Source organism: Amphiprion ocellaris, chromosome 10 (assembly GCF_022539595.1).
Source record: "Amphiprion ocellaris isolate individual 3 ecotype Okinawa chromosome 10, ASM2253959v1, whole genome shotgun sequence".
Lineage (NCBI taxonomy): Eukaryota > Metazoa > Chordata > Actinopteri > Pomacentridae > Amphiprion > Amphiprion ocellaris.
In genome coordinates, this window is record NC_072775.1 from 1,848,745 (window position 1) to 1,876,685 (window position 27,941).

At 38.4% G+C, this 27,941-nt stretch overlaps 1 protein-coding gene and 1 long non-coding RNA gene across 4 annotated transcripts in view; one reads left to right on the plus strand and one right to left on the minus strand.

The window, feature by feature from the left end:
• The window catches only part of LOC118470523 (uncharacterized), a 22,163-nt gene extending 2,919 nt beyond the window's left edge, over window positions 1-19,244 (minus strand). The window contains exons 1-6 of one of the 3 annotated variants that reach the window (XR_008602965.1): window positions 19,103-19,244; window positions 16,537-16,746; window positions 15,702-15,812; window positions 6,702-14,242; window positions 5,915-6,073; window positions 4,470-4,973 (exon numbers count right to left, since the gene is read on the minus strand). This is a non-coding gene — a long non-coding RNA (uncharacterized LOC118470523). Of the gene's footprint in view, window positions 1-4,469; window positions 4,974-5,914; window positions 14,243-15,701; window positions 15,813-16,536; window positions 16,747-19,102 lie in introns of those variants that run through there. The other 2 variants (XR_008602966.1, XR_004847621.2) reach the window with 2 other exon arrangements.
• Window positions 7,779-27,941, plus strand: part of acss2l (acyl-CoA synthetase short chain family member 2 like) — a 21,975-nt gene continuing 1,812 nt past the window's right edge. The window contains exons 1-16 of the mRNA XM_023273758.3: window positions 7,779-7,913; window positions 8,412-8,607; window positions 12,834-12,925; window positions 14,003-14,106; window positions 16,404-16,476; window positions 16,583-16,658; window positions 18,049-18,133; window positions 19,128-19,265; window positions 19,926-20,096; window positions 20,198-20,331; window positions 22,112-22,244; window positions 22,332-22,388; window positions 23,887-23,967; window positions 24,732-24,840; window positions 25,002-25,070; window positions 27,063-27,239. Coding sequence (XP_023129526.1) covers window positions 7,790-7,913; window positions 8,412-8,607; window positions 12,834-12,925; window positions 14,003-14,106; window positions 16,404-16,476; window positions 16,583-16,658; window positions 18,049-18,133; window positions 19,128-19,265; window positions 19,926-20,096; window positions 20,198-20,331; window positions 22,112-22,244; window positions 22,332-22,388; window positions 23,887-23,967; window positions 24,732-24,840; window positions 25,002-25,070; window positions 27,063-27,239 — 1,819 coding nt within the window. The 5' untranslated portion in view covers window positions 7,779-7,789. The remainder of the gene's footprint in view (window positions 7,914-8,411; window positions 8,608-12,833; window positions 12,926-14,002; window positions 14,107-16,403; window positions 16,477-16,582; window positions 16,659-18,048; window positions 18,134-19,127; window positions 19,266-19,925; window positions 20,097-20,197; window positions 20,332-22,111; window positions 22,245-22,331; window positions 22,389-23,886; window positions 23,968-24,731; window positions 24,841-25,001; window positions 25,071-27,062; window positions 27,240-27,941) is intronic.

Here is a 27,941-nt window from a genome sequence, read left to right on the forward strand (position 1 = left end):
TGTGGTGAGGTCCTGTACCAAGAGTTTGAGCAGGTTGTGAAGAGTCTGTAGTTCTTTGGTCTGAAAGCACAAGAAGAGTCGACTCATTAAAGGAGAAAACAGGAGATATTGTTGGTTCTTCTGTCACTCTGCAGTTTCCTTAGACTGAATATCAAGTTTATATTTTAAATGATTTCCCATGTGAGCCCAAGAAGACTTCCATAAACTCCCTCCATCCCCTGGACACAACATATTTTATTACCATGTTAAATCTTTTTTTTTTTAATGTTTTTGAGTTTTAATCATAGTTTTTTTCTCTTTGCTTGTTTAGTTTTGTCATCTGTGTGAAAGGTGCTAAACAAATAAAGTTGAATTGATAAACTGAATAATTGACTAACTCATGATTGTGACAACAGAAGTATTTTCATTGTGATGTAAGGGTTTGTTTCATTTCTAAGGTTGGGGTTAACATCTTGACAGAAAAAGAAGATTAAAGAAATAAACTACATAACAAAAAGCAATTAAATCAGAGGGAAAAAAATTTTATATAATGAAATTTTTAAAAAGTTTTATTATTAAAAAGATTTAAGGAATTTAAGATGTAATTTTCTAATTAAACATTTAATTTTTTAATTAAATGTTTTGTCTTTTTAAAGGTTTAATATAATTTAATTGTATTTAATGTTTAACTCTATTAAACAGACAAAATATTGAATGAGATAATTCAACAAGATACATGTCATTATGAAATTAAACAAAATTTTTAAAATACAAATATTAAAAATTACAGATAAAATATTTTCCATAATTAAACATTTAAAAAAATACAATTAAACAAGAAGAATATTAAACATTTTAAAAAATGCAAAACATTTAATTAGATTATTAAACCTTTAAAAGGACAAAACATTTAATTAAAAAATTAAATGTTTAATTAGAAAATTACATCTTAAAGACAATAAAACTTCAAATAGGAATTAAACAGAAAATACAATGAAGCATTTAAAAAGAAAATTAAACATTAAAAGGTGGTAAAACATTTAAAAAGAAAAACCTTTAAGATTTAATCGAAACATTAAATATTGGGAAAGGAAAAAAAACTCAAACAAGCCAATAAAACATTTTAAAGAACAATTAAACATTAAAAAGACAAAACATTTGGAAAGCAAATCAGACATTAGAAAAGAATAAAAGGTGAGAAAAGAGCAAAACTAAACATTTAAGAAGAATCAAACTAAAGACAAAACATTTGAAAAGACACCAGTTCGACTTTAGAAGATCAAATTAAACAGAAGAGACTAAAACGATCAAAAAGAGCAAAAACAGATAAAGGTATTAAAGCGTTTTCGAGTCTGAAACGAAAACATCAAGTTGTTTCTTCAAACATTTCCTCTTTCTATGTTCTTGGTTTGATTGTGGATAGATTTACTAAGAACTCATTTCAGAAAACTGCTTTCCAGATAAAGTCTACTAGTAGTTGAAGGCATTTATCAAACTAATGTTACCTTCTGATCTCCACAAACTTTACTGTTCAGTGAAGAGAATCAAAATTTGTTGGGGATTTCTAAAAAACCCACAGGTGAAGGTCTGAGAAGAACTCAGATGGATGATCTAAATGTGAAATCAAGACTCATGGTCACAAGTTTTAAGGCTTCTGTTAACCAGAAAGTTCAAACTAACAGAGAAGTACTGAGAAACTTTTAAGACTTCAGTCCTCAGACTGTCTGAAGGTTCAAACTAACAGAGAACTACTCAGGAACTTAGAAGATATCAGTCCTTGGACTGTCTGAAAGTTAAATCTAACAGAGAACTACTGTGGGAATTAGAAAATTTCAGCCCTCAGACTGTCTGAAGGTTCAAACTAACAGAGAACTACTCAGGAACTTAGAAGATATCAGTCCTTGGACTGTCTGAAGGTTCAAACTAACAGAGAACTACTGTGGGACTTAGAAAATTTCAGCCCTCAGACTGTGTGAAAGCTCAGGTCCTGAGGACTCGGGAGGTCTGGAGGCTTTGGAAAGTCTTGGAACTGAGGGTTCCACCCTCCAGCACAAAGGCTGAAGTCCAACCTCCTGAGAAAAACGGTCAAGTCGAGACTCAAGTTAAAAAAAAACCTCGAAAATGGCAAAAAATAGATGATAAATACGCAAAAAAAAGAACAATTAGTATCTGAGCAAGTAGCTCAGGAGGATAAGAAGAGGACTACCAACTGGAAGGTCGCAGGTTCAAGACCCGCCACTGGCACTTTTCTTTCTTTGTCTTTGTCAGGATTTTGATAAAACTTAAGAAGTGTCTGGTCTTGAACCAGCGACCTGCAGCTCCATAGGCAAATCCTTAACTCACTGAGCTACAGATCAGATGAAAAGAAATAAATTCGTCGTCCCTTTGGCATCGTAGTTCCTCAAGTGCCCACATGGGTGGAGCCAAGGCGGAGCCTGGGTGGAGTCAGGGCGGAGAGTAGGCGGGGAGGTGGGTGGCGGCCTCCCCCCTCTACTCCCCCACCTCCCCCTACCACCCACCACACCTTCCCCCGCCCGACGAGTTCTTCGAATTTCCACGAGTTCTTCGAGTCTCCACGGGTTTTCCCCAGTTTCTGGAGTTTCCACGAGGTCGGAGGCAGAACAAGTTGTCATGAAGAGGTGTTGAAGTCGGTCAGGATGGACTGACTTTTTACAGCGACTAGAAGGAAGACCACTAGAAGAGCAGGTCTTTAATCACCATCCATAAAATCCATGGATTCGCTCCACAGAAATGAAGGGAGGTCAACTTTTATCAACCTCCATCCAGATGTTCAACTTCTTATCTTTACTTTGACATTTTTAGCACCACAAACCTTTAGTATCACACTTTATTATCATTTATTAGGACTTTAATGGAATCCACCAGCAGATTTAGTTTTTGTTGACAAACTTTATTCTTGTCATCGTGGGACTGCAGTATTTAAAACTGTTCCTTCTATTTGACCTCATGTTTATTAGTTTTAGTGGAGAAAGTTATTTTAGTTGTCGATTAGTCTCTTAAAAACCATATAAATTGGATTAGTCAAGAGGTTTAAATTTCTTACTTTGTCATATTATAAATATGACAAAAAATATAAAAATAAAGTGTCTTGAGACAATTTGACCTGTATTTGGCGTTACATAAATAAAATTGAATTAAAACTGTATGTATCTTGTAATGTCAGAGTAATTCAGCCATATATGTTGGAAAACACATTTTCTTTGTCCATTAATCTGTTGATTGTTTTCTCCAGTAATTCATTTCTTGTTTTGGTTTATAAAATGTCAAACCCAAATATATTCAGTTTACCGTCATAAAAACCAAAAAGATTTACATTCATGATGCAGGAATCAGGCAGTTTTTCACTTTTTATCTTAGTTTAGTCAGAAAGATAGTTGATAATGTGTGAATTGTTGCAGCTTGTGAGCCGTAAAAGGTTTTAATCTTTGGGGCCGAGTGTCAGAAAACATTTAGAAACCAACATCAACAAAACACTCAACAAAGATTTGAACATCACTAAAGGGAAATCCAACTTTTGCATGACAATGTCTAATTAAAGGACATTTATTTCCAACGTAAATGTGTGATATTCATCCTCTGGAGCTTTCTCTTCACATCGTCTTCCACCTGGACTGGTTTGGTTGGGAGCATGTGCAACAAACATTTGAAAAACTGCACTTTAACATCAATGAATGACACTGAAGTTTAATCTCTACATAAATGAGACTGAGTCTGGATGTGCTGTTCTGTCATTAACTCCTAAGTTTAGGGAAAGTTCAAACAAAAGAGGACAGTTCACATAAGACTTGAGAATGAGCTTATTTTGAACAAACATCTCAGACTTTCTGAGCTTCAGCACCTCTAGCAAGATATTTTAACAACAAGCAACTCAAGAGATCCAGAAGTTGGAGAGAGTTAGCTTTAGCTGAGCCAAAGAACATGTGGGACGCTAACCTAGCAAACATTTCAGACTTTTCTCTGTGAATTCTGAGAAATAATTTCCTATTTAATGACAGAGCTACACATCTTAACTCAGTCTCATTAAAACAGACTCTAATTCAGTGTCATCCATCCATGTTAAAGTGCAGTTACCCAAAATGTTTGTTGCATGAGCTCCAACAAAACCTGTCCAGGTAGAAGGCCACTTTGACAAACAGGAAGTGGAAGATTCCAAGCAGATTTACAGAAGGGGGAACCGGACTGTACTAAGTGTGGTCCAGTATAGAGGGGTGTTTTGTGGGTTTTTAAGGCTGATAATGATTATTAGTGAGACATTTGGAGTAGATATTCATTTGCAGTAAATGAAAGTATTTAAAATCTTGGAGTTAAACTTAGAAGAACACAAACTCTAACAGAAAACTTTGTTGATACGTTTTTGTTTTGTTTACAGATGTTAAGTTAAAGGAGTTTTATTCATGACGTATAACCAATCAAATCACTCAAGCAGACAGAGCGACCACAGGTAGATAAAGGTTCAGAGCCAAAGTAGCACCATTTTTAAATGTATTTATTACCGTAAATCAGTAAAAAATAAAATACTGATAATCAGTAAATCAGTCAGCCCACAATTACTACAATTCTACAATGTATGTCTCTTTCCTTAGACTTGTTATTTGTACAATATACGATGTATATGATGGTGTTTTTTCATACCAAAGGCTATACTATGATGTCTTCTAAGAGACATACGATGCTACTCTGGTTGTTCTGGCTCTGGGCTGCTGCACTCCTCCTCTGTTGTTTTCTGGATTGTACTCAGCTGCATGCCTTCGTCCACCCGGCCTCCGTTGACTCGTCCCGCCTGCCGTCTCTGGAGCTGAAGCTGGACTGGAACAGACCAAAGTACAGTCCAATCACGATGCCAGCTGCCTCTCAAAAGGCTCCTTCATCTGGCAGGTGGCAGCACTTCTTCTGAGGGGAAGCTGAGCTGGTCCAGCAGAACTTTGGAGATGTGTTCCAGTGGTTGGTGGATGTGTGGGGAGATAGAGAGGGACCTTTGAATTGTTCACAAAGGAAAACAGGGAACCCATTGGTAGTTTTAGTTTAGGCTGCTACTGAGGTGTGTTTTTGGGTTTTAAGAGGTGAACAGGAAGAGGTGTTTTTTGTATTGATTATCTTTTACTTTGTTCCTGGTTGGAATGCCCATCAATGTCAACATGAAGTTCACTTTTAGTTCTGTTGATTTATTTTTATTTTACTAACACCCATTTGTTTTTAACCCCCTCACATGTTGTGTTGTTGTAAACTTACTCTTTCAAATAAATACTCATCTAACCCTCTGGAAAGCAGCGTTTGGACTGTTTTTGTGTTGCTCCTCACCTACTGACAGCTGTGGACTAAAGGCTATACTGTGACGTTTTTAGAGCGACATGCTATAGTATGATGTTTGTTGGGCGACACGCTAAACTATAGACTTTTTTAATTGACATATTACTGTAACCTTTTTTTTGTTTTTGTTTTTTTTGGGGTTTTTTTTGCAACATATAAGAATTTGAACAGTTTTAAAAGTTACTATACTTTTACTTGTGCAATGAAATTATTATTCTATGGCATTTTTTAGACGACATATTATACTCTGATGTTTTGTTGAATTACATACTATTTTGACAATATACTGCACTATGACATTTTTTGAACCACATATCATACATGACAATTTTAGGCAACATCCTATCATTTTGTGCTTTTTGAACCACATAATAATCTATGTTTTGTTTTTTTTCTTGCCAACATGCTGTACTATGAACTACAGGCCATACTATGTTATTCTTGAGTAAAGCATACTATACTTTGACATTTTCTGAACTACATCCTATACTATGGTGTTATACACAGAGTGCTTTGGTTACATGTTGATTTATAATCTAGATTTTTTTCTGTTTTGTTTTTTGACAGGATTACCACAGACCTGACTGTGAACACCGTTGACACCCACCTCAGGGAGACGCTGCCTAAGATCTCAAGGCTGCTTGGTTGTGGTCTTTCTGGCACGTACTCTTCCAAGATGAACCGGGAAGTTTAACACTGATGGAATGACACCAGGTCTAAGCCGACAAACTTCCAATTCCTCCTCAACCCATAGTCTCTGGGAAACCTACATGGAGTAAGAAAAGTAGACAGAGAAGTAATTAAGTCTGTACACAACATATTAAAAAGAAATCATGCTAATAAATTAAGTACAAAGAACTGAATTCGCCAATATACTGGAGACCAGAGTTATTTAATTTGATAAGTATAACCTTGTTTAGTAACATTTCAATTATTTGAGAGCAGTCCTAAAGAACTGCCTGTAATCCCAATCATAAAATGGGTTTGGAGGAAGAACATAGATAGTAATCTGGATATCCATGAGTGAGGCTTCATAACTACTATTGGTAGTATTGGTGGTAGTAATAGTAATGTGACTACTACTAGTAGTATTGATAGTACTCACTACTGCTGCTGATACTGGCACTGCTACTACAACTTGTAATACTATTACAAATGTTGATACTACTTCTACGACTCTAACAGCTGTTTATACTACTACTGCTGCTTGTACTTTTAGTATTACTACTACTGCTTGTACAACTATACTACAGCTACTATTAATCGTCTGGTATTTGCTTGTCAAGCTGCTAGCTCGCCTTAGTGTTTTGCTAGTGGCTAACTAGTTAGCTCTCATAGACTGGAAGCTCTCAACAAGATTTCATAATGAAAAAAGAGCCCAAAACTACTCTTACCTATGAAAAGTCATTCCAAGTTTCCTTGTCTCAATCGTACGACGTAGTGTGTAACTGTATGCAGCACAGTGAGCCGGCATACTTGTTGTTTCCGTTTTCATGCCGTCTCCATCAACGGAATGCACTGAAACTTTCCCCCACTAGCTTAGCCTCGCTGTAGTACGCAGCTCAAAGGGGCGTGTCCTATCTACTCATTCATATCTATGAGAACAGCGGTAGCTACACATAAGGACGCCTGACGTAGATTAGCTGCGTAAATACCATTATATACAGTCTATGGTAAATACGTATGTGAATCGCATCATTGGCTGCAGCAGCCAGTCACCGGTCACTCACTGACTCACATTGAAAAATAGCACAGAATGAACTGTTTCGTGTTTATTTTATTTACAATTTAGGTTGGATTTTTTTTTTTTGTGCGCAGCGCAGATTTTCTGTGCGCGGAGACCGTGTCAGTAGTGCGCAATTGCGCACGCGCGCAGCTTAGAGGGAACAGTCATTATAACTTATATTGGCAGAACCAGAGAGTAAAAGTTGTGCTGGTGTTACAGTGACCTTACAGAGGGATTCAAAGTGAAAAACACTAACAAAGGTTGCAAGTGGAATAAATACAAACTATGAAATATGAAATTATATGTGAATAAAGTTAAGATCAGTGACTTTGTTTGCTGTTAGTTCCCATCTCTGTTGTTTATTTTTCTTTTTTCTGAGCACCCATCACCCTCCCTGTCAAACCAAACCTCTCTCTGAATCCCTGCATTCATTCCACTGCACACCTCCTCCTCCTCCTCCTCCTCCTCCACCCCCCTGGCTCAGAAACATAATGTGATCAGCAGGCCAGGGAGGGCGCACCCAATGAAAAAGTGGGAGTGCCGCACCTCTGCAGGCCGATTGGCTGCCCTGACACTAAACAGACTGAGCCCAGCCTGCAGATGGGGATTAGAGGTGGGTCTGCATGCTGGACTCACTGTATTGCTTCAGTGCAGGAGGTCTTCTCACCTCCAGACGGATCAGCCGTGGCTCCAGATTAACCTGCTTCCTGACGTCCCCTCTGATGATCAGGGCCTGCCTGCATCTGTCCTTCCGCAATGGTTGTTCCTGAATCTCAGGACAAAATGTTCTACCCTCCTGGCGACCTGCAGAGGGATGCTCATGTACCTGACTTTAACTCCTACCTGGCATCTTACAGGAAGTCTCTAGAGAATCCAGAAGGTAGGTCAGACACACTGCAAAAACTCTGAATCTTACCAAGACTGTTTGTCCTATTTTTAGTCAAAATGTCTCATCCCACTTGATTTAAGATAAATTCACTGAACAAGTGACATTTCAGTAAGATGGAGGGACTTGTTTTAAGACAATGCATCTTAAATATCTTCTTTTGAGTTGAATTTTACAAGAAAACTCAAAATGAGTTTAATACATCTCAAATTAGGAGGTTACATGAAAGCAAAAATCTATTTTTGAGTGAAAAACTGCTATTTTTTAGCATGTCTGGCTTATTTTAAGACACCTAAGCTTGACAATCCTGGTAAAATATAGTTTAACCCTCGTGTCGTCCTGTGGGTCAAAACGGACCCATTTTAAAGTTTGAAAATAATTTTTTTTCTTGTTTGGAGAGGAGCATTTTTTCCAGTGCACGTCCGTATTTTTAGTGTTTCTTGGCTTCCCAATGAGCCCACAGTGCCTCTCTGTTCTACCACTTTGTTTCAGCTTTCTGGAAGGAGATTGCCGATGAGTTCTTCTGGAAGACGCCGGCCACGGGGCCGATGCTGCAGCACAACTTTGACGTGACAAAGGGGAGCATTTACGTGAAATGCATGGAGGGGGCCAAAACCAACATGTGCTATAACGTCCTGGACCGGCATGTGAAGGAGGGCGGCCTCGGAGAGAAGGTGGCCTATTACTGGTAAACAGCAGCAGAGTGAATGATGGCTTTGATGGGAAACTGCCTGGAGTTATGTCAGGTATTCTAGTCAATAACAACTGCTGTGTCCTCTCTGAACCGACACCAGTGCACCAAAACAAACCTCCTGTCAGCACAGTCCACCGTCCGCCTGCTCAGAGTCAAAAGGAACATCAACCATGAAGTTTAAACACAATTTCAAACACATTTTGGATGCAATTTGTTCAATAAAACACACAGCATCGGTCCAATAAGATCCTCATGCATTTGTTTGCAGAATAAGACTAAAACGGGAGTGTCCAACATGCGGACCGCGGGCCACATGTTGGACACTCCCTGTAGAGGGTCCAATCCGGTCCTCAAAGTGTAAAAATTCCAGAGAAGACATTAACTGCAGATTGTAAATTAGTAAAACTATAAATTTAAAAAAATTTCTAGACCATGACAAGTTGTTCTGATCAGAAAGTAAAATACTAGATTGTTCTTTTGTAATTTTCTGTCTCATTTTTGTAATATTTTGTCTTGTTTTTGTAGTTTTTTGTCTCTTTTGTCTGGCTTTTATCATATTGTCTCATGTTTTTGTCGTTCCGTTTCTCGTTTTTTTGTTTTGTGTTTCGCTTTAGTTTTCTCCAGAAATTTCAGGTTGTACATGATATTTTTTTAGAAGACAATTCCTTAAATGTGAACATTTTCAGAATCTACTTTTTCACACTAACACAAAGGAACCATTAGGAGTTGTGGTTATTATGCTGTGGTTTTACTGGTCTGATCCACTGGAGCTCAAACTGGGCTGAATGTCGAGCCTGAACTAGAATGAGTTGGACTCCCCTGGACTAAAAGCTCACCGTGCATTTCACCATAAATGCGGTGCTTTATGTTGGTCTGAAGTTGCATGATGGCACATATTTGCTCTGTCAACTGGAGACGCTTAGCAAACAAGAAATAGTGGCCCTGCCAGCTCAGCAGTATAGGGGTTCGATGCAGCTGGAAAACACCAGTGCAAGTGTCTTAATGCTGTTTGCACCACATCAGAAGCACTTATGTAATGCGTCTGCTCGAGTGTTTGTGTATCCTCCTCCTATGGCGAGCTGCATCCGTCTCTCAGCTGGTTTGTTTTCACCTCCAGTTAAACATTTATACGACTTTCGCCCACGCCTTGTCCCAACACAATTTGCAAAACTGTTTCAAGCCAAGAAAAAAATGACTGCAAAGTGTATTTTAGAATCAAATGCGTGCCCTTTCAAGTTCACTAGTTGATGCTTGCAGTTAAACAAAAATGTCAAATTGCCACCCATAAATAGAAATGTGAGCATTCAAGAGGTTTAACAAATCGTTTAACAAATCAAACCAACAATTTAAAGCTGTTAACATAAACTTAAATCCCTCACAGAAGAAATCAGTCGTAGAGGCTTTCCTTTAACCCTCCTGTTGTCCTCATTTACGGGCACCAAAAAAAGTTGTTCCCTTGTCTGAAAAAAAATCCAAAAACTCACCAAAAAATTCCCCAAATTTATAAAAATTTGTAAAATCTTCAGGAAGAAAATTCCAAAAATTCCTTAAAAGTTTTATTTAAAAAAAAAAAAAATCCCCCAAATTTGGCAAGAAATAAAAATTTTAAAAATTTACAATGTAATTGAATAAAAATCTTCCAACAAATCCTAAAAATATCTAAAGTGATTCCATATATATCAATAAAACTTCTAATATTTTCTTTAAGAACATTCACATAAAAACCAACCAAAATCCAGTGAAACTCGCTGGATTTTGGTAGATTTTTTTTGGTGAATGTTCTTAAGAAACATTTTTTTTTTTTAGCATTTCTTTTTTTGCACCAAAAAATGTTCAAAAATTTCCCAAAAATGTTGAAAATGTGGACATCAGAGGTTTCACTGTGAAAATGTTTTTTTTGCACATTTTCAAACTTTAAAACGGGTCGATTTGACCCACAGGACGACACGAGGGTTAAATTGTTTTAACAGGGCAGATGCTGATAATTATCTGGTTTATTATACAAGATGTTTTGTGTCGGGAAATTTTTTCTTAAGCCTGGAATGTCCAAATAATGACTGGTTTCAGTTTCAAATGAGCTCAGCAACTCATTTTGTGTATTAGTGGTTGAGTGAATAAATTAAGCCATTGAAAAAAACTTTATTAGTTGCTTCAAATGTTGCAGAAACATTATGTTTGTAAGAGTTTGCATTATCTGCAATAACTGCAAGCATCTTACATAATGAGAAATCTCTGTGTGATTTTACTTTTTCTCCTTTTCAGGCAATAAAAGACAAAGCTAGACAAAATCAGAGGTCTAAAAGAAAACCTAGTAAAAGTCAAGCAAAAGTAAAAGCAAAAAATGTGTAAAGCTGAAATCTTTGACAGCACAAAGTCCAGGAAACGTTGAATTTTCAGCTTCGATTCGCTGTTAGCTGCTTTAAAACGTGGCGTCAGTAGGAGATATTGTGGAATTTGTTTAAATATCTGCAGCTAAAAGCGGCTTCACCATGTTTGGGTTTTATGGAGGCGACTGCAGAGCTTTAGTGAGTTCATTGTGGAGAAGTGTTTTGGTCCTAAAGCATTTTTTAAGTGATTTATAAATAGATAAAGATATTAAAGCCCAATTCTTTGACTGGAGCAATGGACTTAGTTCTGAAAGAGAATCAGCTGCTAAAGAGCGATTTAAGAAAGATCTGAGAATCCGCAATTAGATTTTGTCAGTTCTCTACTTTATCTATAAGCTACTTTATTATCATCTAAATCAGGGGTGTGAAATTCATCTTAGTTCAGGTTCCACATTCAGCCCAGTTTGATTTCCAGTGGACCAGACCAGTAAAACCACAACATAATAACCTATAAATAACCACAACTCCTAATGGTTCATTTGTTTGAAAATGTTCACATTTAAGGAATTATCTTTTTACAAAACATCATGAACCTGAAATTTCTGAAGAAAAATAAATTCAGTTTCAACAACATTCAGCCTCAGTTTATCATTTCTACATTACAACTTCCAGATCACAGAGTGTCGACAAAGGAACACAACATTTAGTCATCTGGAACTGAACCATAGAGGATTTTAATTTATGATCAAAACGACAAAAGTCAGACAAAAACAAGACAAAATATTACAAAAACAAGATGCAAAACAACAAAAAAAATGAGACAAACACAAAACAAAAAAGAGGAAAAAAATAGACAAAAGATACACAAATGAAACAAACAAGACCAAAAACAACAAAAACCAGAAACAAAACGACAAAAACACGTGATAAACAACAAAAGTCCGACAAAAAACATCAAAACGAGACAAAATATTACAAAAATGAGACACAAAACGACAAAAGAACAATGAACAATCTAGTATTTCACTTCATGATCAAAACAACTTGTCATGGTCTAGAAATGATTTTAAATTTATAGTTTTACTAATTTACAATCTGCAGTTAATGCCTTCTCTGGGATTTTTACACTCTGAGGGCCGGATTGGACCCTCTGGAGGGCTGCTTTTGGCCCACGGGCCTCATGTTGGACACCTCTGATCTAAATGATCCTCTCAGCTTGTTCAGTGCACTGTTCATCTAAACATCAAATGACAGAAACGTTATTTTTATAATTTTAGCTACTAGAATGTAAAAGATTCAATTAGAAAGATCCTCTGGAGACTCCACATCATTCTGCTTCCCAAAAGGAGAAGATAAAGTTCCTGAAAACAAACATGTCTCCTAGAACAGACAGTCCCTTAGCACTGAACATTTCCTATCACACCATCGCTGCTCTTCAGGTCAATTCATAAATAGCTGTTTCATCACTAGAATGGCTTATTTCACCATCCCAGCCTTGCGATAAGGTTCCTGCCAGCTTGTTGCAGGGTTTTGGCTTCTGTCCCAAACCAGAGGCGAGCTACTCACTGTCTGCTGGCCTCTGAATCACTGCACCGCAGAGTTTTCCAAAAAACTGCCCTGTCAAGCATTCAACCCTAATATAGACACAGCAACAACAGGAACAGGTTATCTGCCCGATGAACTTGCAGAACCCACAGCTTCACGCTGTCTGAGATGGCACTTTTAAAGGAAGCAGGTTATCTGGAAGGATGAGAATATTTTTTTTAAAAAGCCAAACTCCTGGTTAGAGCTCTATAACCAACACACATATACAGACCTTCATAGATTTTTTGTCAGATTTTGTAGCACACCGATAGACTTAAAAGTGTTTCTCCTCTTTCATCGTCTTCTCAGGGAGGGGAACTCACCCGACCATCACATGACCATCACCTACTGCCAGCTGCTCAGCCATGTCTGCCGCTGCGCCAACGTCCTCAAGCAAATGGGTGAGAACACAAAAACATGAGTACTAGTACCCAACAGTCAGACGTCAGAGGAAAACATGATGTAAAAGTCATTACTTCCTTAAAATCATTGGTATTAATCAGTACTTTTTACTTTCAGAAAGTTTGGGTGATATGATGAGATAACATGCGATGAGATGAAATGAGATGAGATATGATGAGATGAGATACGATGAGATGAGATACGATATGATAAGATTTTATTAATCCAGAAGAAAACAAATTCTCAGATTTTGCTTCGAAAACTAAATTACATAACATGACAAATGCAGTAAGACAGGACGTTGTTTTCATACGTTGCTGAAAATTTAAGTAAATAAGGTAAAACAATAAGACTAGAATAAAAAAATTAATAAACACCATGATGAACACTCAAAGTCAGGAGTCTGTATCTTCAGTATATAAATTTAACTTTCTGTGACTAAAATCTGAGTGCAAAAGTATCATTTAAAATCTAGGATATGGGCATGAACAATGTTTCCAGTGACAATAATAGTGTTTCCATGTTCAAATGGGTGACAAATTAAAGGAAAACCCAACATAAAATGGGCCACAACCAGTCACCAGAACAACTCCAGTGTTCCTTCACATTGATTTTCCAATTCTGTGAAACTCTACCGGGGGGACAAACACCATTCTGTTCAAAGACAGTCCCTCATTCAGTGTTTTGATGATGGTTTTGACGAGTGTTGGTCCAAAATCTCCCATCTGTGTTCAGTTCGGCTGAGATCTGGTGACTGTGAAGGTCACTGCACATAATTCACATCAATTCCATCAAACTATTCAGTGACCTATGGATGCCATCCAGACAGAAATGTTTCATCATGGTTCATTTCACTTCAGTACTCAAGGGTTCAGGTTTTTCCTTTGTCTCAGCTCAACAGATAGAGCTTGATATAGTACATCGGTGTATTTACAGACATACAGTACATCGTCTGGCTCACATAGAGCATAGCTGTCATTGTTGGAACTGAGCTCAGACGTTACCCAGACGTATCGCGTTACGAAATTTAATACTTCACAAGCTGAGAATGGCTTCTGTTTGTTTCTTTTGTTGAGGTGTGAAAAAGGGCGACAGGGTGTCCATCTATCTGCCCATGATCCCAGAGCTGGTCTACACCATGCTGGCCTGTGCCCGGATAGGTGCTGTCCACTCCATCGTGGTAAGAGATGAACCCACCGTGTTCACAAACCTCACAGGAATGAGGAGGGCTTCAGTTTTAAAAATAACTGTCAGGGGCAGAGGCCACGGCCACCTCAGACTATGGACAGGACATGCCAGATGACCAGTAGTGAAGTCTGTTAGAGGACAATGCACAGAGCTGGAGTTACATCCTAATACTAATGCAATTATATTGGAATATCAGCAACTCAACAAGCAGTCTTCAGTGTGTCCGTGTTGCAACTCAGCTGGATTTATTTTTCCTAAAACATCCTAAGAAAGTTCAAATAATTTTTTTTGCAATATTGTTTTCGACCACTGTTTAACTCATATCCGATCCATTCCCACTTCCCTTCCTTGTTTCACTTCAGTTCAAATGAAGTCATTTCTGCAGACAATCAACATGTAGTCCAGCAGTTGTTGTTCTGACCCCATTTCCACCAGAAAACATCAGCTGAAACTGAGCTCCAGCTTGTGTCGGCGCAGACCGCCCAGCTCCAGCAGCTATCAGCGGTCTGCTGTGTGAACTCCAGCAGCACCTGCACTCCAATATATGGGTCACATTCAAACCGGCAGATTTACAGCTGGGGAAGGCATCAGAGTCCGTGCCGTTTTGTGAGCCTGCCAGCACTATTTTAGATGTTTAACCTTCCTCATCCACCCAAAGGTTAGCAGCCCTGTTAAAAATATCTGCAGGCAGCAGCTCTAAGGTGATTTCTTTTTATGACTTGCAAAGGGCTGTTTTTGGCAGATGGGAGTGCAGGCGACCTTGTCTCTGCTTGGTCATTGTTGTATTTTCTCTAGCTCTGAGTCTTTTTTTATATTACATACAAACAACATGATGATATCTGGGCGACTGCCAGACTGTTGGAGTCTCTCGTGGCTGTTCATATTAATCATGAATCAGCTTGGCATTGAATTCAATCACAAATGGAGCCAAGCAGGACCGAGCCAACGCCACTCATGCAGTGACATTTTGCTGAGTCCTCAGTGACCCGATTTATATTTGTGACCAACACTGAAACTTTATGCTCTGTGAACTATTAACCTTGGCCAGAAAACAAGCATCTGGAAGGAGGGCAATGATATAAACGAGCAGTTAACAGCTGTCTGGTTCATTATGTAAGATTATACAAGGTTACCATCTATAAATGGTGAGGAGAGAGAACAGCATGAATACAAGTCATATCTGAGAACCTGCAGCTCCAGAAGAAGGATACACGCTTCTACCTTCCCAAGCCTTTAAAAAGTTCAGACACGACTTGCAAACTCGTACTAGCTGAGCTGAAAGGGCTGCTCTGAATATATTTTTTTAAAGTTTAAGGATTATTCCAGTTTACATTTACTTAAGTCCTATTTTCTTAGCTCTGACAGTCATTTTTGTTTGCAAAAATAACAATGTAATATGCACCAACCACATGACGCATGAACATACTTTGTGGACCAAGTGAGTTTCCATTAGTAAATGGTAGCGAAAGATTTTTTTTTTAAATCATCATTTTCTACCTGTTCTGCACTGAACAGCAGAAATTCACATTTCCAGAGCAGCAGGTGATCACAGCAGAGCATTTAGCTTTCAAAGATCCAGATATTTACCTCAGGAACAGAGCGAAGGCTGGACGTCCAGAAACACAGAGCCAGTTAAATCCTAACGTTGCTCCACGTCTGCTGGATGTGAATAAGCAAATGTTGGCTGGAACGGTCAACCTAATGAGAGATAGTATGTTAATTTAGTGTTTACAGCTGGTTTACGCTGCCCCCAAGTGGCTGAAAATCACTTAATTAGCCACAAAAGCATTTTAATTGGGGATGGATGGATGGATGGATGGATGGATGGATGGATGGATGGATGGATGGATGGATGGATGGATGGATGCATGGACGGATGGATGGATAGATTTACACACATTTACATTCAAGACAGTAGACGTTTATGCAGCGTTTCCTAATAATATTACCTAAGGGGACCATGTACAAAGTAAATAACATTGGTCCCAACACAGAACCCTGAGGAACTCTATAAATAACTCCAGTGTGGGTGGAAGAATCATCATTAACATGAACAGACTAGAATCTGTCTGATAAATATGATTTAAATCAAGAACATGCAAAGTGGTTGAAGAAATAGAAATAAGGTGCCCAAAAATGATGGTTTTTACTAAAAAAGTTGCAAAAATTGCTGGTATTTGCAATAAAATGGAGCATTAAAGGTATAAAAAGGAAGAATGTAAAAGTAGAACAAATAAGCATGAAGTTTCTACAGTTTCTTTAATCTTTTTTCTCCATTTCTATGTTCAGTTTGCAGGTTTTTCCTCAGAGTCTCTCTGTGAGAGGATCATGGACGCCCAGAGCAGCGTTTTGGTGACGGCAGGTTCGTCCACAATTTCACCAGAACCAGGACGTTATGTGTCGTTATCCTTTCTTTATATACCTTATTATCATCTGTCTGTCCGTCTCCCTGCTCCTCCCTCCGTCAGACGGCGTTTACCGAGGAGAGAAGCTCATCAGCCTGAAGCAGATTGCAGACGAGGCTCTGGAGAAGTGCCGGGAAAAGTAGGTCCAGTTCCCCGGTTCTCGGCAGCCGCCTCTATTTACTTCACGGAGCTGCTGGGGACGGCACTCAGAGTGGGAACATGAGTCACTGGACACACAAACACACACATCAGGCCAATCAGCTGTTATCAGAGACGCTTTTTACATTACCAGGTTGCCGGGCAACGTCGCCGGGCAATTAGGGAAGCCCAAGCTGCTCGTCTCCCGCAGCAACACAAGCCTAGCAGAGGAATAGAGCATGCTGGGAAATTGTTGGCCAGGTATCGGGGTACAGATATTTTATCGTTTTTTCACTACTGATATTTAATAAATGTTTGCACGATCCCCTTTGTTGCTATAAAAATTCAAATTTCCCTGCTGTGGGATTAATAAATGCTCATCGTACTGTGTATAAAAATCGAAATTGCCATCAAGGAACCCATGAGATTGGGGCAAAAAAGAAATCTGAGACACTGAAATTTTCACACATGAAAGTTGTTAGACGATGTGTTATTTATTTTATTTTTTTTTAAAAAGGATTATTATTATTAATCAGAGCGTCTTGTGCACTGAGTTAACTTGGGCCGGAGATGATCAGGCAGCTTTGTGCGACATGCAGTCAAAAAAATCACGTCTGGATCAACTATTGGTGCAGAATCAGAAAAGAACAAACATGAGTGAGATCTGGAGATCAGATCGACTAGACGACTTCCTGCATCTCTTTATGAACTTTCTCCTGGGAAGCCACGACCCACCATCTCTTAAAAACACCAATCAGATCACCTCTGCCACCATTTCCCTGCCCGGGGATTTCAGGGGATTTCTCATCTAATCAAATTTCAAATGACCTCATTTACAAAAAAAAACTAAACTAAACTAAATCAACACAATCCCTCCAAACAATCGTTGCTATCATCCATTTAATGTTTACTACTACCTCTGATGCTGTAACATTGCTAATTTCCCCCCTGAGGGGTTAATAAAGGGTTATCCTGTCTTATCTTTAGATTCCATGCCTCATTCTGCTACAAACTGCAAACATATCTTTGGTCACAGTTATTTAGCCAGAAGAAAAAATGCATTGAGTTTTTGTGTGACTCAGGACACAAAGTTCTCTGTATTTGCATGTTGTGACTGTTAGACTGTGATAGAAGCAGCTGTGCATGTATATAATGTAGGTAATTAAGCCTTATCAAGAAGCAGACCGCATATTTGATACCCTTGATTTAAATTCAATGCTGAGGTTTTTGTTTTTGGCCCCAAACACCTCAGAAACACACCATCTAACCAGACAGTTACTCTGGATGGAACTGATATCAGTTTAGTTTAAAACCCCATAACATAGCCAGTAAACAAAGTTTTATTTTTCTGCTTTTCCTGCCTCTGAATGCTTTCATTTATTTCCTCTCAGAGCGTCTTGCAGCGTCACCAAATGCCTCGTCGTGAAGCATCATGCACTGAGGACAAAAACTGGAGCTGCATGCAACAAACTGCAGGTAAATTAGAGAATTAGTGCTGAATTCTGTGGTTTTGTTTGGATGATTTAAAACATCTGAATTAACCTCAGAAGACCTGAGCTTAAGTTAGGCTGCATTTTAGATTTCTTCAAGTTATTTGGGATAAGGAGTAACCAATGAATATAATAGTAGGATAATGTCTAATATCTCATTATTATTTTTATTATGTTTTATTATATTTATATTGTTATTATATTTATATATTTATATTGTTGTTATTTTTATTTTATAATTATTATTGATGTTATTTTTATTCTTATGAACAATAAGCTCTTTTTGAAAAAAAAGATGTCCACATATGTGTATTAAAGAGAAACATATGATTAAGAACACTAATTTAGCATTTTCTCTGTCAATTGTTTTTGAGTAATTGTACACATTTTCATAAAAAATGACAAAAATGAAAAACAAAATGACAAAAAATGGACAAATGACAAAAGTCAGACAAAAAAGGACAAAAAAAACCCAACAAAAAACCCCAAAATATTACAAGAAGTGAGACACAAAATGACAAAAAAAAAACAATCTAGTATTTTACTTTATGATAAAAACAGCTTGAATTTATAGTTTTACTCATTTACAATCTACAGTTAATGTCTTCTCTTTAATTTTTACACTTAAAAAGGGCCGGTTTTGGCCCGCAAGCTGCATGTTGGACACCCGTCGATGTTGCCTCAGTATCATGGCCAACATTACTTTTTTTTATTGTAGACTTATTTTAGCCTATTTTTAGCAAACTATCATATTTATATCTCAATACTTTTCTACTGTATTCACTGCATTTATTCTCATGGATATGATTTAGGTTTAGTTTTTAAATATCTGCCACAAGAATTTCCTTTTCAGAATTAATAAAATTTTAGCTTTTTATCTTCTGTTTGAGCTTTTTAATCATGTTTTCAGAGGAATTCAATGCTTTATCTGAGCTGCTGTAAGGCTCCTGCTCACCTGTTGGTTGGTGTGTTGCCTTCAGACCCCCTGGGACGCCGAGTGTGACGTGTTTTGGGACGAGGCGATGAAAGAATCTCCTGATGTGTGTGAGCCTGAGTGGCTGGACGCCGAGAACCCGCTGTTCATCCTCTACACCAGCGGCTCCACCGGCAAACCCAAGGTGAGGCCAGATTAAACACATTACAGTATCTGTTAAACATATCACAGGATGGACGCCAGTAATGATGTTAACCGTGCAGCTTTTACCTAATCTGCTGTGAAATAGTGAGAAGTAATGGTTTTCTGAGGCTAAAAGGCATAAAGAGAATCCTGGAAAGTTCTCTGGAAGCTGCACGGGTGCATTTGTGTTGTGCATGTGTGTTATTATACACACTAACGCAGCACTTAGAGACTTATCTGATGCTCTGACTTTCAGACTATCATGTTTCAACCACTTAATCCTGTAAGACCCGAATATAGAAAAAAATGAGCAAAAAAATGTAAAATAGAATAAAACCAAAAAAATCATATATGTATTTTTTTAGTAAAATATTTATAAAAATACCTAAAACATAATATATTATTATATAGAAAGAAATGAACAAAAAAATAAAAAATGTAAAAAAAAGTAATTTTATTTATATATATATATATATATATATATATATATATATATATATATTTATATATATATATATATATATATATATATATATATATATATAATTTTTGTAAAAAAAAAAATTATCTGTGTCAAATCCCACAGAACAACACTTTTCTATCACCACAACATAAATGACACACACTTTAACACACACCAATAACCTCCATGTGTTCTCAGGGCGTTCTCCACACCGTCGCCGGCTACCTGCTCTACACATCACTGACCTTCAAATATGTCTTCGATCATCACCACGACGACGTGTACTGGTGCACGGCCGACATCGGCTGGATCACCGGTCACTCCTACATCACCTACGGGCCCCTCGCTAACGGAGCCACCAGTGTTCTGGTCGGTCCAACCAGCAGGATGTCATCAGAGTGAACATGTAAACGTTGAAATCAAAGCGTGTTCATCGTGTGTTTACCTGAACATGTACATATTCATCCCAGTTTGAAGGAATCCCTGTCCACCCCCACGTCGGCCGATTCTGGGAGATCATTGAGAAGTACAAAGTGACCAAGTTCTACACGGCGCCCACTGCGATCCGCCTGCTGATGAAGTACGGGAAGGAACCTCTGCAGAAGTAAGTTCATGCATCTGCAGCTCATGCAGATGGAGGGTTCTGATAAAGTTATTCAAGAAGCTGCAGGCAGAGTTTGACCTTCAAACCGTGACCTCAGAAGTGTTCCTTTGCTAGATTTCCCGGCTTTTCACATGAAAATATCCAACTAGATTTTCCAGGACTTCCATCATTCTGCTCACTTTTTATGTAACATTTAGCTCAGAAGGGAATAAAGCAAAACATACAGCCATGGAAAAATGATGAGACCTCTCTTGTTTTCTTGGCTGGTACCACTAAAGGTTTATGCAGCTGATTCCATAATACTTTGTCCTCTGTGACATGCTTCAGCTTCATTGTATCCCAGGGTCTATAAGAGGACATTTCATGTCATCAGCAGCACATGCAAAGACCTAGAGTGGTTTCCTGCTGACATTCAAGCCGTAGCACAACTCAGAAGCTGTCAGCTCTCACATAACACCTAAAACTAAAGAATTATGTCAAGCTACAAAGAAAGCCATCTTGGCACTGCTGGAAATTAACATGACTGAGAGACAGGTAGCGAAAAAACTGAAGCTCTCCAAGACAGTCATTCATTCCACCAAGAAAAAACAAGCACAACATGGTTCTACCAAACTGCTAGCTGGTCAGGAAACGTCTTTCTGGAGAAATGGGACTTGTCGGGCAAGGACAGTTGGAAAGCGACTTGTTGAAGCTGGTCTGAAGTCACACAGGGCAGGAAGAAGCCCTTCATCAAGGAAAGGCAGAGGAAAGCCGGTTACTTTTTGCTGGGATCACAAGGATTGGACTGTTGATGATTGGACTAAGGTTCTCTTCAGGGATGAGTCCAGTTTTCAGTTGATGTCCACTCCAGCCAACTGACTGGTTAGGAGGAAGCCTGGAGAAGCTACAAACCAGACTGTCTGTCCCTACAGTAAAACATGGAGGTGGATCAGTGACCATCTGGGGTAGTTTCAGTCTGGGTGGAACAGGGTGAATGAACCAGGTCATGTTTGGGGCTACTCTTGAAAACAATCTTCTTCCATCAGCTGGAAACCTCTTTCCTGCCTCCAATGACTGGATTTTCCAACAAGACAAGGTCAGTTAAAGCCTGGATGGAGAAACAGAACATTGGAACCATGCCTTGGCTGCTCAATCACCAGATCTAAATCCAACTGAAAACCTGTGGAAAATCATCAACCACAAAATGGAGAACCACAAGCCCAAAAACAAAGCAGATTAGTTAGAATGAGTGCAACAGGAATGGGCTGCTGTGACAGCAGAACAATGTCAGAAGCTGGTGGAGATCATGCCAAGACGCATGACTGCAGTCATCAGAAACAATGGTTATGAATCAGTACTGACTCCTGTTTGGATCATGGGACTAAAACAGACAGAAAAGAAAACATGGAATCCTAAAAGCTGTTTGTGGCAGAACAATGCCATAGATATTGATGGAAGAACTGAAGTGATTTTGGTTAATATCAAGAAAATCATGGAAAATGTCTGATATCTGCTCTGAAATTAAAGTCTTTTGAGCTATTTTTGTTATCATTATATTTGTCCAAACAAATGTACCTTTAGTTGTACCAGGCATTAAAAGGAACAAGAAAATGAAGAAAATAAGGGTGGACAAATCATTTTTTCCATGACTGTATGAGGAATATCTCTGTTTAAGCAGTTTGTGGATTGCAGACAGAAGTTCTACTATAGGAAGAGAACTGAGGTAGTTGATCATTCCTCTAAGACAGTAGTGGTGAATACCGTCAGTGACATTACTAAAGGAAGTCTTTTGATTGGTCAGGTACGACCTGTCCAGTCTGAGGATTCTGGGTACTGTAGGCGAGCCGATCAACCCCGAGGCGTGGCAGTGGTACCATGAGGCGGTGGGTCAGGGCCGGTGTCCAGTGGTCGACACCTTCTGGCAGACAGAGACAGTAAGAAACACAAAGTCAGAGTCAAGCTTGTGAAGTTTCAGACAATGTTTTCTGTGACTTTACTGGCTGTTCTTTATTTCTCTGTAGGGAGGTCATGTGTTGACTCCTCTACCTGCTGCTACGCCGCTGAAACCAGGATCTGCTGTAAGCGACACCTCCTTCCAAATATATCCATCTCCTCCCATCAGTGCCTTCAATACATGTCATTTTATTTCATTTTTTGAACAAAATCAGTGCAGAAAACGCAGCCTGCTTTTCCGTATGCTGGTTATAATCCAGGTTGGAAGAATCCCTGCAGTCACAGTGCAGCTTTTTACCCTTAACCCTGATAAAAGAGGTTATAAAAGACAAAAACGGCCATAAAGAGGTTACACACAGTCCACTTTCACGGACAGTTTAAAAAAACATTCATCATCAATCCTGATCCTGCACAAAAGAGACACAAATCCACCGTAAATAGGCATAAAATGACCACAAAGACACACAAACAACTGCAAAATCAGCAGCTCCAGATGCTCGGAGGACGTTTTTTACACACTTTACACATGAAAAACTGAGGAAATCCTGCTCCAGGTGCAGCTTTATTTCACGGAATGTTCAGCTTTCGCCTCATATTTGAACAGAATCAAGCAAAAGTTTATTTGTGACACATTTAGCTGCATAAAATGACAGCCTCAATGTACTATTATGCTCTAAAACTGATTTTCTCAGCCTAAAAAACTTGTGCATCGACACTTTCCTGACACAAAACGGCTTCTGCCTACATATTTCTCATATTTCTACATATTCTGATACTAAATCTTGCGTAGAAACGCTCAGAAATCGTGGTGTTGCTGTATTTTTATGCCCTAAATCAAATGGAAACAGCTGATATTTATACCATACATAACACATTTAACATATTCTGAACAAAATCCTGCCAAGAAATACGTAGTTTTTAAAAAAGTACAAAAACAAACTGCTTCTCTCAACCTGAAAAGGCTGTTTATGTTCCCATTTTAAATATTTTAACATTCTGAAGTAAAAGCATTGATTCATGTATTATTTTTTTGCTGTGCCAGATGAAAAAAAAAACACTGAAGACAACAAATCTTTGTCAAAAACTGCTATTAAAAGGTTATATATTTTCATTTTTTCTCCACTTCTAATGACTACTTAAAAAATAAATAAAAACATACATCAGTCCTGATCATAACGACGAAATATTCATTCATTCATTCATAACAAATGGTCCTTAAAGACAAAAATGGCCGAAATTTCCTCATGAAAAGTGCCATAAAAACGTTATATGTTAATATTATTTTCTACCTACAAAGACTATTTCTTTAAATGTTCGTCTGTGCTGATCGTAACAACCATAAATCTATTTATTCATTTTCAGGATTTTAACCCTTTAAATACCAGTTTGTTCACATAATGCCATTGTTGCTGAACATGAAAAAACACATTAAGTAATTCATTTTCTGTATAATATAAATATAAATGTGTTCTTTTGATTATCAGAGTAATTTGTATTAAGTGTTTTTTTATATGCAGTGTCAGATTAAGAAAAAAATCACACTCAGGACCTTAAAGACAGAAATATCCTCAAAAAAAACTCCATAAAAATGTTATATACGTTAATAAAATGTTCGTATTTCAGACCTTTCCTTTCTTCGGTGTGGAGCCGACCATCCTCAGCGAACATGGAGAGGAGCTAGAAGGTGAAGCTGAGGGTTATCTGGTAGGTGTCAACGCAAAAAAACATTCTCTGCAGAAGCTGAACACCCGGATCAACAGATTCTGTTAAATTATTTTAGCTTCCTCTGATTCCTGGCATTATTTTCCTTGTTTGATTGCTGATTTTTAAGTTTGAAGATCTACAATGACATTAAAAAATTACTGGAATTAGATTTAGTTTACAGCTGCATGCAAAATAATTCAGAGATATGACAGAGCTGAAGATACAACCTCATAGCTGAAGATGTCTGTGTAGTTTCTTATTCATCCAGGTCATGGTTATCCAAAGTTGTTTAATATCTTCAGCTCCTATGAGGCTGTATCTTCAGCTATGAGGCTGTATCTTCAGCTCCTATCCAAGAGGCTACTTCAGTTCTGGTGGTTCAACCACCACCAGAACTGAAGAAGCCTCTTGGATGAGAGGTGAAACGTCTTCAAGGAATCTTCTTAAAGTCCAGTTGGATTGATTTAAACAACTTTGGATAGCTGAAGATACAGCCTGATAGGAGCTGAAGATACAGCCTGATAGGAGCTGAAGATACAGCCTCATAGGGAGTGGAATCATTTTGCATGCAACTATAATAGTAGATATACATTAGAGGTTAGTGTACTGCTAATATTTTGTGCTGTTTCATTGACTTCGTTAACATTAACTTCTTTGACTCAACTGAACTTTAGTGATGAATTCTTCTTCAGTACCTTAGAGCTTTAATGAACTTTATTAGTGCTAATAGCAGCAGTACTAGCAGTAGCACATCTCTTATTCAGGTGTTCAGGAGGCCCTGGCCTGGAATAATGCGCACTGTGTACAAAAACCATGAGCGCTTCGAGAACACCTACTTCAAGAAATTCCCAGGCTTCTACGTGACCGGCGATGGTGAGACGTAAAAATCAGCTTCACTCACAGATTGAATGTCACACTGCTCTAAATGTATATCTTGATTTCTCACTAAAATACCACAGCGCCTCTCAAGATGGACCGTAAGATGCTCTAAAAACTCTTTTGGCAGTTATGCAACTTTTTTTGTCCTCTGTCAGGCTGCAGGCGGGATAAAGACGGCTATTACTGGATCACGGGGAGGATAGACGACATGCTCAACGTGTCAGGTACTGTTCTGCCGTTTCCCCTTAAAAAAAAAAAGGTTATTATGACATCAAACTGAGCTGTTTTTAATCCATAACTTTGGCTTAACCCTCTTGTTCTCCTCATTTACGGCACCAAAAATATTGTTCCAAAAATTCAGCAAAAAAATTCTCCAAATTTATAAAAAACTGCAAGATCTTCAGGAAGAAAATTCCTTAAAAGTTTCCCTTAAAAGTTTTATTTTTGTTTTAAAAAATTCCCAAATTTAGTCACGTGACGCGGTGGGAGAAGATGGCTGCCTGAGCGGGAGCTCCAACTAGCATCACCAAATATCCTCTATAAGCATTTATAACCATAGTTCTAGAATCGTGTCTTGCATATAGAACTCTCTTGATTAATCAGAATGGCGAAACATTTGAAAAGCGGGGACATTAAGAAACATTTGAGGTCCCAAAACCCACAGAATGATGGCGACAGCAGTATATCGGAGAGTTCCGAAGCTACACAGGTGGGACAGGACATCGCTAACATATTTGCTGCGCTGCAAAAAATATCCAGCGATTTGGCTGGTCTCGAAGAAATTCGACGAACCACAACTTCTGTCGAGGCTAAACTTTCTGCATTAATTACGCGCATGGTGGAGGTCGAAAAGAGGGTGGAGTGGCTAGAGGATGCAGATAAAAAGATGAGAGCATTGCTGGAAGCTAACCCGCTAGCCACTAAAGTGGAGGTGGAGAACATCCGTGATAAACTGGAATATTTGGAAAACCACAACCGGCGCAATAATCTACGTTTTGTGGGCGTCCCAGAAGGCAAAGAGAGCGGAGATATGGCAGCATTTATGCAGAATCTACTAGTGTCGATCCTCGACTGGGACAACACGGTGCAGCCACCAGAGATTGACCGGGCACACAGAGCACCAACACCACGGCAAAATCCAGGGGAGAGACCGCGGACGATCCTGGTCCGCTTCCCGTGCTCAGCTGACAGGGAGTTCATCCTACGCGCAGCACGGAATGAATCAGAGCTTCTCTGGGAAGGTAACCGCATCATGATTTTCCCTGACTTTTCGAGAGCCACACAATTGAAACGGGATAAATTCAGGGAGTGCAAGAAGGCTTTGAGGGAGCGCAACATGAAGTTTGCTCTTCTGTACCCTGCCATCCTGAAGGTGGATTGCAACGGGGGTCAGAAGCGTTTTGATGATCCGAAGATAGCATCCAGATGTCACAGTAAAGATCGGGCTAATGCGCAATGATGTCAATGAGCTGGTGCCAGATGTATTTTGTTTTGTTCTATTTATGTGGTTACTTAGCCAGCTTACTGCCTTCCATAATAGGCTGAGATGCAAATCACCTCTGAGAGTGATGGACCTTTCTTGGTTGTGGGTGGGTGGGATGGGGGGGGGGGGGTTTGAGTGCTGATGGTTTTGTATGTTGCAAAAATTTAAAAACAATAAAAAACTACAAATTATAAAAAAAAAAAAAAAAATCCCCAAAGTTGGCAAGAAATAAAAATGTTTTAAAAAAAATATTATTATTATTATTATTAATAATAATAATAATAATAATAATAATAATAATAATAATAATAAAATTGTAAATATTTTCAAAAAACGAATAAAAATCTTCCAAAAAAAATCCTAAAAATATCTAAAGTGATTACATATATATCAGTAAAACTTCTAATATTTTCTTTAAGAACATTCACATAAAAATCAACCAAAATCCAGCAAAATTCACTGGATTTTGGTTGATTTTTTTGTGAATGTTCTCTAGAAACATTTTTAACATTTTTTTTCACCAAAAAATGTTCAAAAATTTCCCAAAAATGTTGAAAATGTGGACATCAGAAGTTTCACTGTGAATATATATTTTTTCCACATTTTCAAACTTTAAAATGGGTTAATTTTGACCTGCAGGACGACAGGAGGGTTAAACACGTTTCCTCTCCAGAAGCGTTGCGTTTGTTCGTCTCTTCTGATGCATGTTTGTGTTTTTTGCCGCGTCCTCCAGGCCACCTGATGAGCACAGCGGAGGTGGAGGCGGCTCTGACGGAGCATCCAGCTGTGGCAGAGGCTGCCGTGGTGAGCCGACCTCACAAGGTGAAGGGAGAGTGTCTCTACTGCTTCGTCACCCTCAAAGACCACCGAGAGTTCAGCCACATGCTGGTGGAGGAGCTCAAGAGACAGGGTGAGTCTGCTTTGATCAGAGATGAAGGAAAAATCCACCCAGAACCATTAGTTCTTTCAGGTGCACAAGAAAAAAAAAACGTATTTCAAGGAACTTTTACCTTGAAATAAGTGAACAAAAATCTGCCAATAGAACAAGTGAAAAAAGACTTGGTAAGATTTCTTGGAATAAGATATGACATTTAGAATATTGCGATCTTAAAATTAGCTGGGAAAACTTATTTTAAGCTCTATTTTACCAGGACTGTCAAGCTTAGGTGTCTTAAAATAAGCCAGATATGCTAAAAAAAAAGACGCAGTTTTTCACTCAAAAATATATTTTTGCTTTCATGTAACCTCCTAATTTGAGATGTATTAACCCTCCTGCTGTCTTCATTTATAGGCACCAAAAAATATATTTTCCTTGTCTGAAAAAAATCACAAGAAATCAGCTCAAAATGCTTCAAAAATGGTTCATTTCACCGTGACTGTAGGACCCCTGGTGTTAGAGCTGCTCTAAATGGGGTGTTTAGTTGTTAACGGGTTCTCTTTTAGCACTGATACTCAGTTGTTATAGAACTTAAAAGAGGAGGTATAGTAGCATCATAATCTTCAACTGCAGTCGATCCAACAAACTAGAATTTAATGCAGCCAAAGGAAATCTAGCTAGAATAAATGCTGCATTCTCTCTTGCTCATGTTTTTGTTCTATCTCACTTTTCTTC